General features: G+C 49.8%; 1 protein-coding gene across 1 annotated transcript in view; it reads left to right on the top strand.

Annotated features, from left to right (window-relative positions):
* GRIK1 (glutamate ionotropic receptor kainate type subunit 1) overlaps positions 1 to 13,118 on the top strand; it is a 98,601-nt gene that overhangs the window by 48,624 nt on the left and 36,859 nt on the right. Inside the window, exons 3-6 of the mRNA XM_062511047.1 lie at positions 1,257 to 1,514; positions 3,599 to 3,780; positions 9,926 to 9,979; positions 10,902 to 11,075. Coding sequence (XP_062367031.1) covers positions 1,257 to 1,514; positions 3,599 to 3,780; positions 9,926 to 9,979; positions 10,902 to 11,075 — 668 coding nt within the window. The remainder of the gene's footprint in view (positions 1 to 1,256; positions 1,515 to 3,598; positions 3,781 to 9,925; positions 9,980 to 10,901; positions 11,076 to 13,118) is intronic.

Below are 13,118 nucleotides of genomic sequence, written 5' to 3'. Positions count from 1 at the left end.
ATCACTGATATTGCTTCATCTCCTGTCTGTCAGCCTGCAAAGTCACAGGAGAGAAAGATAAATGCAAAGACAGCTCCGGCCAGGGTGCTTCAGGCTGAGATATGGGCACTAGGAGAAGAAAACCTTTGTTGATGTATTTGGCTGATTTGGAGGGGTATAAAATGTCAGAGTGTGTGTGTGTGTGTGTGTGTGTGTGTGTGTGTGTGTGTGTGTTCTTTATTTCCCCTGCTGTTGCCAAGGGCTTTAGGCATTCCTACCTGCTCTGTAAACACAGATTATTTATGGAGATCAGTGAATCGTGGTTCCCTTTGCTGCTGGTGTCCCTGCAGCAGCCTGAAATTAGAGCAGCTCACGCAGGGAGAAAGGTGCCAGTCCCAGGGAGATCCATGGAGAGCCTGCTGTGGCTCCAGGGATGTATTACCTGACACTGCCGTGAAACTTCATTCCTGTGACATTCCTTTGGCAGCCGGAGGGCTCCTGGTTCCTTCAGGATAAAGCCATTCTGAGAAAGGCAGCTCAGGAATCCATGAGATCTGCAAGGCAACGAGCAGAGAAGGTTTTATTTGTAGCGAGCAGGGTCAAGGACATAAAGCTGATAAAGCAGTAAAGCCATTTTCAGAACCACAATCAAACCAGAATCACTGAGGCTGGAAAAGGTCTCAGAGCCCATGGAGTCCCAGCTGTGCCCAATGCCCACCTTGTCACCAGCCCATGGCCACATCCAGGCATTCCTTGGACACCACCAGGGATGGGGACTCCAAACCTCCCTGGGCAGCTCCTGCCAATGTTTAACAGCCCTTTCCATGGGGAAATTCTCTTGCCATGCAATCCAAGCTTCCCCTGGTCCAGCCTGAGACCGTTCCCTCTCCTCCTGTCCCTGTTCCCTGGGAGCAGATCCTAAATCTTCCCCCAGCTGTCCCCTCCTGCCAGGGAGTTGTGCAGAGCCACAAGGTCCTCCCTGAGCCTCCTTTTTCTCCAGGCTGAGCCCTTTTCCCAGGTGCCCCAGCCTCTCTCTTTGCCCTCTAAATCACCCCTGAGCACCTCAGTAGCCACTGGCACATCTCCCAGTGAGTCTGGGAACACTGCAGTGCTCTGTTCTCCCTTTGAAGTGGTGTGGATGGATGGATGGATGGATGGATGGATGGATGGATGGATGGATGGATGGATGGATGGATGACGAAAGCTCTGGGTGAGCATCCTGCAGGTGCCTTGCTCTTGCCCACTAAGAGATTGCTGTGTGTCCCTGTATGCCCCAGCCTGTGACCAGCTGGCCCTGGGCGTGGCAGCGCTGTTCGGGCCGGCGCACAGCTCCTCGGTCAGCGCCGTGCAGTCCATCTGCAACGCCCTGGAGGTGCCACACATCCAGACCCGCTGGAAGCACCCCACCGTGGACAACAGGGACGCCTTCTACATCAACCTGTACCCCGACTACGCCGCCATCAGCAGGGCCGTCCTGGACCTCGTGCTCTACTACAACTGGAAAATCGTCACCGTGGTGTACGAGGACAGCACGGGTGAGTGGGGCTGGGCGCGGGGCCCCTGCTTCTGTCAGAGTCCATCCTGGGACTGGGGCAGCTCCCTCTGCCGTGCCCGCAGCAGTTTGCCCGGCTCACAGGAGAAAAACCCCTGTCCTGCTGCTGCCGTGACTTTTGGGAAGATGCTCGCTTCACCAGACATTGGGAAGCAGCCCCTGCGGCTGGAATAGTCAATCCCGTTTGGCTTCCTGCTTGTGGAACCCATAACACAGCTTCAAACTGATCTCAGAATCCCAGATTCTGGAGATCACCCAGTCCAACCCCCCTACCAAGGCAGGGTCACCTGGAGCAGCTGACACAGAAATTTGGGATTTTGGGATGTTCCCAGAGACGGAGACTCCACACTCTCCCTGGGCAACTGTTCCAGGGCTCTGCCCCCTCCACGGACAGAAGTTCTTCCTCAGGCTGAGGTGGAACTTGCTGTGTCTCAGTTCCTGGCCACTGCTTCTCATCCTGTCACTCATGCTGGCGCCACTGAGCAGAGTCTGGCACCATCCCCTGACGGCCTTTGGGGATATTTGTGTGGATCATGGGGTATTTGTGTGGATTGACAGGATATTTATGTGGATTGATGGATTCCCCTCTCAGCCTTCCCTTGCCCACACTGACCAGACCTGGCTCCCACGGCCTCTCCTCACAAGAGGTGTGCTCCAGACCCCTCATCCTCATCTGTGTCCCCCACTAGTCATTCTCCAGCGGCTCCTAGATAAATCTTCTAGACAGAATAGAAACGAGGAGAGGTCTTTTCCAGCCCACCCCAACACCAAATTAGCATTCCAAAACACCAAGTGCTGTGTACCTGCTCAGCTACAAAAAATGACTGATATTAAGGAGATTTCATTTGCAGAGGTATTTACAAAATAAATTATTCATCAATCATCTTGTTAACCCGGAGTCAGGAAAGTAAACATGTCAACTTTGATCAGTATAAATAGTCCTTGGATTTGGGGGTTAGAGCAGTGCCAGTCAACTCGAGCTCTTTTATTTCTCATCCCTAATGTTTGACGTCATTACACCACAAGAAATAAAAAACATCTTGGCCAGGTTGGACGAGGCTCGGAGTGCCCTGGTCTTATGGGAGGTGTCCCTGCCCAGGGCAGGGGGTGGCACTGGATGGGCTCAGGGGGTTAAGGCTTTTGCCATGTGCTCCAGAAAAACAGCTGCAGTTCTTTCCACTGCTGCTTTGGCTTCTCCAGGACACCACACATTCACACCCCACACAAATATTATCCCCACTCCAGGAGGAGAGGCAGGAGCTCCTTCATTTCAATAATTTGTTTGATTTTTGTTCAAGAAGCACTCCTTGCCTGTGTTCTCTCTCTGTCTCCATGCATATTTTTAAGGCAGCCTTTTACTTCCCCTCAGCAGGAGATCAGGAATTCTTTTGTGGGTGAATTGCATCCATGGATAATGAGAGGCTGTAATCACACACCTCAAAGAGCTCTTAACTATCTTCCCTCGGTTTTGGAGGCAGTGCAGATTACACAGGAGTGCTGAATTTGCCAGTGGAACTGCACTGTGTCTAAACACTTGGACAAGGCTCTGGCTGAGCTCCACTGACTTCAGCAAAGGCGTGTGAAGCTGTGCCAGCTGAGCACTGGAGCCTGAGAAATCACCTGTGCTTGAGGAGCTAGAGCTGCATCCCAAAAGATTCCATAAGATCTCACGGCTACTGAGGACACCAGGCACAAAAGTTAGGAGCAGGTTTCCTCAATTTTATCTTCTTGCTGTTTGGTATTGGAATAATAATGAGCCGCACAGGAAAAATCCTTATTTGCTTTTTATGTCTCAGTTTAAACATACTGCAGTATGTTTATATTATATTACATCAATGCAAACGTATCCTGTAGCCTGCCAGTTAAAAACACCTTTCAAAATATTTAGATGTCGAAGCCAAGTATAAACATGGGAGTGAAACGCTTTAATAATATTAGCTGGGAAGCTGGCAAATACAGAACCAGCAATTATCCTCAGGGAGCCTGGAGTGTGAGAGACCCTGTTTAACTGACAGCAAACCCTCGTGGCACAGGATGGTGATTGTGTCTTTGCCCATCGTTTTTCAGGCCTAATTCGCCTGCAGGAGCTCATTAAAGCCCCTTCCAGATACAACATTAAGATCAAAATCCGCCAGCTGCCCTCTGGGAACAAGGACGCCAGGCCCCTGCTGAAGGAAATGAAGAAGGGCAAGGAGTTCTACGTGATATTCGATTGCTCGCACGAGACGGCGGCAGAAATCCTCAAGCAGGTACCGGGGCCGGGGAGGCAGAGCCCCACGCGAGCCTTGCACCCCGAAATCTGCCAGCCTCTCCGATTCCACGTCCTGGGAGCACCAAACCCAAGGGCACTCCCCAGCCTGGGCCAGGGACAGAAGTCACAACCGAAGGTGCAGCAGCCCAGGGCTGCGCAGAGCCACCGACATCCCCAGAGAGCCCCACGTGTAGCACACAGGCTTTTCTTTCTGACGTTCCACGTCCTGCCTGACCAGGGACTTCACTTCATGTGTTTCAGCTTGTCCCAGCTGAGGAGTTGTAGGGTTTTTATTTCTTTCCCATTAAAACAAGGAGAGAGGTTGTTGAGTGAGGGCTGGCCCAGCCTGAGTGTGAGATTTGGGCAGCCATAGCGGGCGAAGACAAGCACAGCCTGACGTGAATGGGCTGGGACGTTCCCAGGGGCACACAGGGAGTGGGGGGAGTTGGAATTTACTGGTGCCACTTGCTGTATATTCCTCTACAACCAAAGTCCTCAGCACAGTTCGTTGACCTGCAAGAAACAGCTCCATGCATTTTGAGGGCAGTTCCCTTCTTGCTGCACCTGTAGGGATGAGGGATGAGTTGTTATTTCTAATGCCAGTCAATCTGATGGGATACCCTGATCCCAGAAGAGCAGCAGAGAGGTCTCCTGACTCACTGCCCATAAAGGTCCCTTTCTGTTCCCATCCCAGAATGTTTTACTGAAATATTTTAAGTTCTGCAGAGCAGCTTTTTGTGCCAAAGTCGGTAAGGCATTTGTGTGTGGAGCCTGGAATCTTTCTCTCCAAGCTGAAGAAACTTGGGACTTGCAGAATCCTAGATCAGCTGCAGCACTCAGCTCCTGTGAGCTTGTAGGGTGAGATTTGCTGCTCTCAGGAATGCTGTCCTGCACTAAACGTAAGGATTTTCTCGGCGTGAATGATTTGAGGCACAGGGGTGGGGAGGGCACTGTAGCAGCACTGTTTGGGCAGGGGGAGTGGGCTGTCCCCCCACTCTGCTCCCTGCAAGGCTGCCCAAAAGCACCCCCACTTTTGGCTGCTCCAAAAGGAGATCTGTGGGGGAAGAGTTAAGTTGACAACACAGATTTTGAAGGACCGACAAGATGAAGGTGAAGATGTCTGGCAGGAGGCACAAAGCTTCCCATATGCCAGGCTGAGCGTGGAAACAACCCCAAAAAAACAAAACCTGGGTGTCAAAGGAAGAGGAGGGAGTGCTGAAAGATGCACTAAAAGCAGGGCAAAGCACCAGAAAAGTTTGTGTGGGATATGGATCAACCAGGCAAGTGACAGGCTGTAGACACAGAGAATGCTCTCCAGTGCCCAAAGAACTGGGGGAAGGAGGGGGAATGACAGTGTGGAAGAAAACAGGAAAATTGAGAGAGATTCACCTGTGGGTCAGTGCTGAGGGAGAGGAAACAACATAAATATAGGCTAGAAAGAAAGGGAAAATGGCTTTTCTGTGAGCTAGCTCTGTGGCTGAGTGCAGATGCTGGCAGCAATAACTCAGGGGTTGAGTTCCTCCCTGCCAGAGGCAGCTGTGAAATGTGCAGGTGTGGAGGGCTCTGAATTCCTGTGGGACTCCTCTGACTGCAGGTTACAAGAAGAGCCCTGGTTCACTTCCCCATTCCTCCACTCGCCATCCCCTCTGTCATTTTACCCTGGGGTGGAAGCAAGATATCAAACACTGGAGAAATCATTTCAAGGAAACTCTGTGATGTCAGCAGAGAGTATTTTTGTCTTTGCGAACGATCCGGTAGCCATCACAGGAAAAACAGGTGTTGTTGTTAAATTTTAGAAGATTTCTAACAGGAGCAAGACTCGGGGCCACCTAAAGCTGTCCCCAAAGTGACTCTTTCTTGTCTGTTCACTGTATTTAAGTAATGTAGCAGGCGTTTAGTGGCCCATGGGGCAGGAAGGGGACACCAGCCAAAAGCTGCTCTGGGAGCAGAAGGATTAGCTCAGAACACTGCAGGAGTTGTGCCGGCAGTGTGTGCACCAGGGACCTCTCCACTCGCCTCCTCCAGCCTCTGCTTTACAAAACACCACAAAGGACAGACTTCTCTAATTTCTGCTTGTTTATGGCTTCCACTAAAACCCCATCAAGCCACGCTTCCTTGTGTGCACAACAAGAACAGGTGAATCAATACCCTAATTCAGCCAAAATACAGAGCCTGCACACAGCTGGACAAGCTATTCCCTGAACTCCCGCATTTCCCCCCTCTCTCTAACATGCCCAGAGATCCTGGATTTTCTCAGTCTCCAACCAGCCCCCACGAGGCCCAGCCCTCCTTTGCTGCTTATGGCATTTGCGTGGAATATTTGGTGGACAGAGGGTTGGTGCTCTGTCTGCATTAGACGCGCGTTCCCCGAGTAAATGAAATCTGGCTCTTGCAAATTGCAACCTGTTTTATGCACAAATCCTGCAATTTATCCTGCTATTCAGCCTGATGTTTCCCTTTGCATGAGGAACTTGGCTGAAGAGGTCGGGTTGTGCTTAACCCTCAGTTTGTGCTGACACACCAAGAGCGAACGCAGACTTCAAGGCTAGGCAAACTCGCCTCTCAGAAGGTACGTCCCTGCTATCCTTAAATTACCTACTCCCTTCTTCACACCCCCAAAATACATTTGAGGAAGTGTACTGTATATTTAATCAGGTTTAAGGCTCTCACAGAGCATCCTGTAAAGACGATGTGACAGACAAGAAGAAGAATCATTAATTCAGTTCCTACAGAAGGCTGAAAACCAGGTGTCACCACGCAGTACGCTCCTGCTACAGTGATAGATGTGAGAATAGAAAGCTTCAGCTCCTGACTGTGCTCCTTCGAGGAACCTGGCAGGTAGGCTGGAGCCCACTCCCGGCTAAGAAAAGGCAGGATTAGCTCTGTTCCCACTTCCACGGGAGAAACACAAGTGGCAGATCCCCCAGGTGCCCCCATGTGGGTGAGAAGCGGGGAGGGGCTGGCCTTAGAAAACAGAGAGGCTAATTACTTGGAAAACGAAATGCATTAAATGGCCATGAAATTGAATAACAGCTCGGGTGAGGGAAATGCAGGGTGAAAGCAAGCACAGGGTTTGGTGCAGTTCCCACCGATGCACTTGCCCATTCTTCCAGTTCCAACCTGCCTCCAAGGAAGACTGACAATGGATCTAAATGAGGCATAGAGTTTTTTACAAGTTGAACAAATGCAAGTTAGAGCTGGGATGTGATTCAAGCCAGGAACAGGGAGCCCAAAAGAGATTTTCAGATGTATGAGAATATTTTTATCCAGGCTCTGCCAGCTTGCCATATATAATTTGACCACTGGTATTTTCTTGGCTGCACTTTGTGGTTCATGACCCACAGCTGAAAGTGCACAGCTGCAAAAGACAAGGCCCAGGCTCCTGTTCTGGAATGGATAATTAGAGATGGAAGTGTCTTTGTCTCCCATTGTCTAACCGTATCTGAGTTTGGCTGAAGAACAAATGTTACACAGGGAAGGCTGGGCTGGAGATGTACAAGAAGAATATTTGAGGCTGATTTCCCTAGTTTACATTCATCTGAATTCCACTGTAAGTAAAAGCTATTATTATTTAAATAGGACATTTGTATCAGGTGCATAATTATTTACATAATTAGATGCAGAGTTATTTAAATAGCAGTGTGCAATGAAACCTCATCCCGGTTTCCTGTGGGCAGGCACACAGACAGAGAGACTGCCTTCCCCTCTCTCGTCCTGGGCTGCTTCTCTCTCTTTCGGGTCACCTGCTCTGTGGGAGGTTTAGCCAGGTGCTTCAGGGGTGTCCCAGCCTGAAATTCATCCTTGGTCCCAGCAGGCTCTTATTGTCCTGCTCCTGGGAGGTGCTGGGAGCTGCTTTCCTGTGTCTGCTGTGCTGCGGGCACTCAGCGGAAGAGCCCTGGAAACTCCTGTTTACAGTGACAGGAGCATCCAGGGAATTAAGGTTCGGGAGCTACTGATGCTTTGGCATGTCCAGCATGACTCTCAGCATTCCTCCTGCATTTGCTTTGACTTGATTCCATCTCTTGTTTACTTGCATCAGAGCACTGCATCGTCCTTCAGTGGGAATTTTGAATTTTGCTTAGCAGCCGTATTACCCTTAAACATAAGTTGTTATTGTGAAGTCTGCTTGATCCTCGAATAAAAAGCCCCGATTTAATATCTGATGCACGCGTCGCAGTCGTGTCAAAGCTCTAAATATCTGTCAGCTGATCGCCATCCTTAATGACTGAGCGAGGGGAGGACAACCAGTTGAGGTTGTTCTCCTCAGGGGCTTTGTTTCTGTTTGTTGCGGGGCTTGGGGGTTTTCCCTGTTTGCTTGTGCATTTTTTGGTGCCGTGTTTCGGGGTGGTTTAAACGGCTTTAAAGAACAAACCTGTGGCATGACTTCTGCAGTCGTGATCGTTCATAGACAGCTCTGTGTGTCCGGCCAGCTCTGTTCCCAGGGCATTGCCTGGCCATCAATATTCTCCTAAAAGCTTCCACCCAGAGCGCGTCCAGGAGGCAGACACTCCTGTCGGGCTGCCCTCCTCGCACTGACAGGAAAGCTGCCCTGCCTCAGCTACCTGCTTACCTTCCGAAGTGCAGCTGCAGCAGCAAAAGCTGGGAAATGCTTCCCAAGCGCCCAGGCTACACTCGGTAATCGCTGTAGTAAGTGCGCACGTGAATCTGAATTTTAGGGCATTGTGTGGGGTACCATTGTCCGTGCAGGCAAGTTGGAGTTTGCATTCTCTGCTACCAGAAGTGCAGTGGCCTCTCAGCTCTCCTGTCTCAGGATGGAATCCAAGCTGGAAGGAATCAGTAATTTCAGCCTGTGCATTTGGATCCCTCTCATGCAAACTGATAAGAACTTGCTTTCCCCCTAAAGCACCATCATGGATCGGCTGCAAACACTCCGTAAAGGACCAAAGACATTCCAGCCTCTCCTGGGCTCAGACCACATTTGTTTAACCTGGCAGCTGCTCTGAGCCCCACAGGGTCGCAGTTGGGCTGTTTCAGTACGGTTTCAGCTCAGAGGAGATCTGCGTCATAAAAATCCCATAAATTCGGCACCTCCTTCGCAAAAATCCAGTGGCTCCGGGGAGGGGGACTGAGTCCAGCCAGGTCAGCTGGAAAACAGCACACAAATGTTCCCCTGGATGCAGCCCTGTGTTGTTTCCTGTGCATAAACAGGGCAGGAACAGCAGCCTCCAGCTTACTCCACAGGTAATAAAAGAGCTCCAAGAAACAGAATAGAAGAGGATTAATAAAATCAGAAATAAAAAAGGCAATTTTGATGTGTAAATCCAGTGGAGCATTTCAATAAAATAGTTGCCTTCTGGCTTGACTTTTAGTGGCTGGAAACGGATCAGTTGTTTGTGATTAACACTGAGCTGGTTTTATTATCTGCTGCAGCTCAGAAAGTTCAGGGTTTTCTTTTCTCCCTTTCTTTTTCTTTCTCTTTGTTTACGTGAGGAATTGCCGTAGACAATCGCTCAACTGATGTTCAGAGGCTTCTTGCCAGGAAAGGGAATTTTGGCCAGCCAAATCCCACTATTTCCCCCTGTCTTTCAAACAGCTGTTCAAGTACTCCAAAAACTCTCCTAAAACGGAATTAATAACAGATCCTTACATTGCTGTGATCAGGACTGAGCAGGAGTTAACCTTGGTCTGTGTTGCTGTCGTGGCAATGAATTCCTCAGCAGTTCCCCAGACTATAATTTCTCCTCCTCCTCCTCCTCACAAGATCCCAGAGAGAGCAGAATTCTCCCATCCTGGTGACAGCGTGTGGGTACATGAGGATGACAAAAACCTGTCCCTAAGCCCTTCTCCCTACAAACTGTGTTGTCTGCTTAATAAATTTCTTTTTTACACTTCCAGAGTGCGGACTAAAGGGTTTTAAAATTCAGCATCTCGTTATCTCTAGTAATTTGCCTTGTCCTGGAAGTTTTGCAATCTTTAATCTCTTTCCTGAGCAGAGGTGATAAAAACACCATTTAAATGCAACAGGATATTTTTGGCTCCTAAAGAAAAATACGGGGTTTATTGCTCTCATCAAGCTCTCAATCAAGCTCTCATGACCTGTGATGTGTTTAACCCTTGCTTTTCAAAGGCACTGCAGGGAGCTTTCAGAGGAAAGTACCTTCACCTTTCCATCTCTTTCACAGATTCTTTCCATGGGAATGATGACAGAATACTACCACTACTTTTTTACAACACTGGTAAGGAACGCTGTAAACATATGGGGGGGGGGGGGGGGGGGGGCAGGATTTCCTCTGGTTCAGAAAAGACAGCTAAATTTTCCCCTTTTTCTAGGAGATCTTTGTTGCCATTAGTCAAGGAAACCCCTGGAGAATGGATGCTAACATTCCATAGGAATATCAGGACCCACTGTTTCTTAAGAAAGCTGTTTGGCCCCATTTCTGAGGCTGGCTAACAATTTAGTGCAGTGAAAATTAATTGCATATTAATATGCTGATTAACGAGAAACCATCAGTACAGATGGACCGGAGTGAAACAAAATAATGAATGGCTTTGCATGCGGGTACTGCTGGTTCATCACTGTTTAATTGTTTCATTTACTTATGAAAACCCAAAATCGCTGATGGATGAAAGCACTCAGGAAATGTTATAATACAGACAAACCCCTGAGTTTTCTCTGATGGTGCAAACACAGCACGGGAGGGGCCCACATGGTTCAGTCACCCCAAATGCCCGTTCTTCTTCTGCCCTGTAAATGCCAGGCTCTGGAGCACGTGGAGCCCACGAGCGTGACAGCCTGGCAGAGGTGCCTGGGGAGGCGTGCCAGGGGAAGATGGGTTTCTTGAGCAGCCAAAGTGCAGCTCTCGCCCCGTCTCTCGGAGTTTTCCTCCCCTGAGCTTCGAAAGAAACTTGGCGCTGGCCAGCTAACTCCTCGTGTCTGTCCGTCAGAGCTGCAGCTCTGCTGTAAATTAAAATGTGCAGGTCGCTTGCAAAGCAGCTCTGATCTTTTTGTTCCAATGGGCAGACGCGTGGTACGTCACCCATCGCACGCAGCTTTGGCTCAACCAGGTTTCAAACGTGAGCCAGGGTGGGCACTGAGGGGGAAAGCCCCAAAATTTCCTTTAGAAAACGGTTTTGTTTGTGTTCTTGCCGGTGCTTTAGGACCTGTTTGCGCTGGACCTGGAGCCCTACAGGTACAGCGGGGTGAACATGACGGGCTTTCGGCTGCTCAACATCGAGAACCCGCACGTGTCGTCCGTGGTGGACAAGTGGTCGATGGAGCGGCTGCAGGCTCCCCCCAAGCCCGAGACGGGGCTCCTCGATGGCATGATGACAGTAAGTGAGCAGCCTCGCTGGGCGGGTGGCACAGGGACAGCTCCCCCGTCGCGGTGCCGCCGTCCTTCTCGTGGCCGCGGAGAACTGAAACGCCGCCTGGCTTCCCCCGCCGCCTGCTGCGTTGTGCGGCGGAAAACGCGGCAGAAAATGGAACTTTCTGAGAAGGCGCGGGATTTATTTAACCTGCAGGGGCAGGTGCCACACGAGTGGGAAAGGAGTAGCATTTTTAAATGGGTGAAGTGCCTTTTCTCTTCATTTCCATCTCTACAGAAACGCTGGCTTTTGGAGACGTAATTTAAAGGTAGATGAGAGGTATCATCAAGTCATGGAATTGGGATTCCTCCCAGCACTCCCCCGAGTGGGAAAGGAAAGAATAGGAACCATTACATAGACGACATGACTCCATTCAGTTTGGCAGGGCGAAGGGCTGCCATCTCTTTGCAGCATGAGATAATGTATCTCATGGACTGAGTGGCGCTCGAAGCAGTAAGAAATAGACTTTATTGCAGATGATGGCGGGGAAAATTTGGGAATGTCTTCACATCCCGAGGAGAAATGCGTTAAGTGTGCTGTCCCTGGCACTGCACACGCTGGTGCTGCTTTGGGTGGTGTATCTGAATTCACTCGTACCCAAAGCAGGGAGAAAGTTGTCCCTGGGGATTCCTGATGAGAATTCACACAGAAATCTCCCAAATACAGCATGGGGAGAAGCAAAGCTCTCACCACTCTTCTGCTCTCCTTGGTGGCCCTGACTCTTGTCCTGTCCTTTGCATCTTCATAGTCTCAGTGTCCTTGATGCTCTGGCACAGCACTGAGGGAAGCCTTTCCTCCCCTTGCTGGGATCATTTCAATATTCCTGGCAGGTTCCATTATTGCCCAGTTTGATGGAGAGCTGCACCACTGCTGCATTTCATCGGACAATGACGCTGTGACAGGGCACAGAGATCAGGACCGTACATCCTGTTACTAGCTCAGGATTTATCCCTTCTGGTTCATGCTCTGCTGTTTGCCCTGAAAGCAGCTTGTGGGAAGTCAGCGGGGCGCAAGTAAGACAGCTCTGGTTCACGTCCTGCTGGGTGCCCAAACTGCACCCAGAGGCAGAGCTGCTCTAATGAGATGTCTGCCTTTCTCTGCAGTGGTTTAAGCAGCACACAAAAATCAGAAAAACAGCTTCCAGGGCTGTCTCTGAGTCCCTTTCTCCTGACATAAAAGCACAGAAATCAGGGTGAGGTGATCGACTTTGGAAAATGAGGCAACCTGCTGCACCCTACAACCCTAAAGAGAGCCGCAGTGAGGGGAGAAGTGACAAGTAATCCAATCCTGAGGGCCCAGTCCAGTGCAAAAACAGAGGTCTGCTGACACTGATGGGAATATTTCCATCAATTTTGAGGGATTCGGGGTCAGCCCTTGATTCCCTGGGTGTGCTCAGACAACTGTCTGTTGAGAGGTGCTCTGCAGTGAGAACATCTGGTATTGTCTCCTCCTGCTTCACTCGTCACTCACAATGTTTTCTGATCTCACAGTTTGCTCCCATTGTGGAGCATTACTTCGGGTGGATTCTGACAAGGACATCAAGACCAGTTCCTCTTCTGCACTGTCTTAAGATCAGTCCTTAAATTCAGATACATTTGAGCAAAACCCTCCTATACTGGTAACACTGATGCTGTTGCAATTTACTCAGGTAAATGGCACAGACGAAGAATCAAATGTACTAATTTCCCAGAGGAATTGCACGGAAAAGAAATAGAAGACTGATCAGCTCTGCAGTTCCTATAAAGAAGTCCAATTTCTCATCGGCAGAATTACTGCCCTTTTTTTTTCAGGCCCCGGCTTAATTGTTCGTTAGGTTTTCCTGCAAGGTAATTTGTGCAGCATCATTAAGGGAGCCACAGCCATTGCCACCTCACCATGAGAGCACAGAAGCACAGTGCAGGTGAAGGTGGGACTTGCCTGAAGTGACAAAGTGAGACAGAGTGTCTGATGTCAGTTTGAGGCCGTGCCATTAAACCCATGAACCCACTCTCCAAAGAAACACAGAAGCAC

Source organism: Cinclus cinclus, chromosome 2, assembly GCF_963662255.1.
Source record: "Cinclus cinclus chromosome 2, bCinCin1.1, whole genome shotgun sequence".
Lineage (NCBI taxonomy): Eukaryota > Metazoa > Chordata > Aves > Passeriformes > Cinclidae > Cinclus > Cinclus cinclus.
Note: the sequence above shows the minus strand (reverse complement) of the source record. Positions and strands in the feature narration are given on the sequence as shown.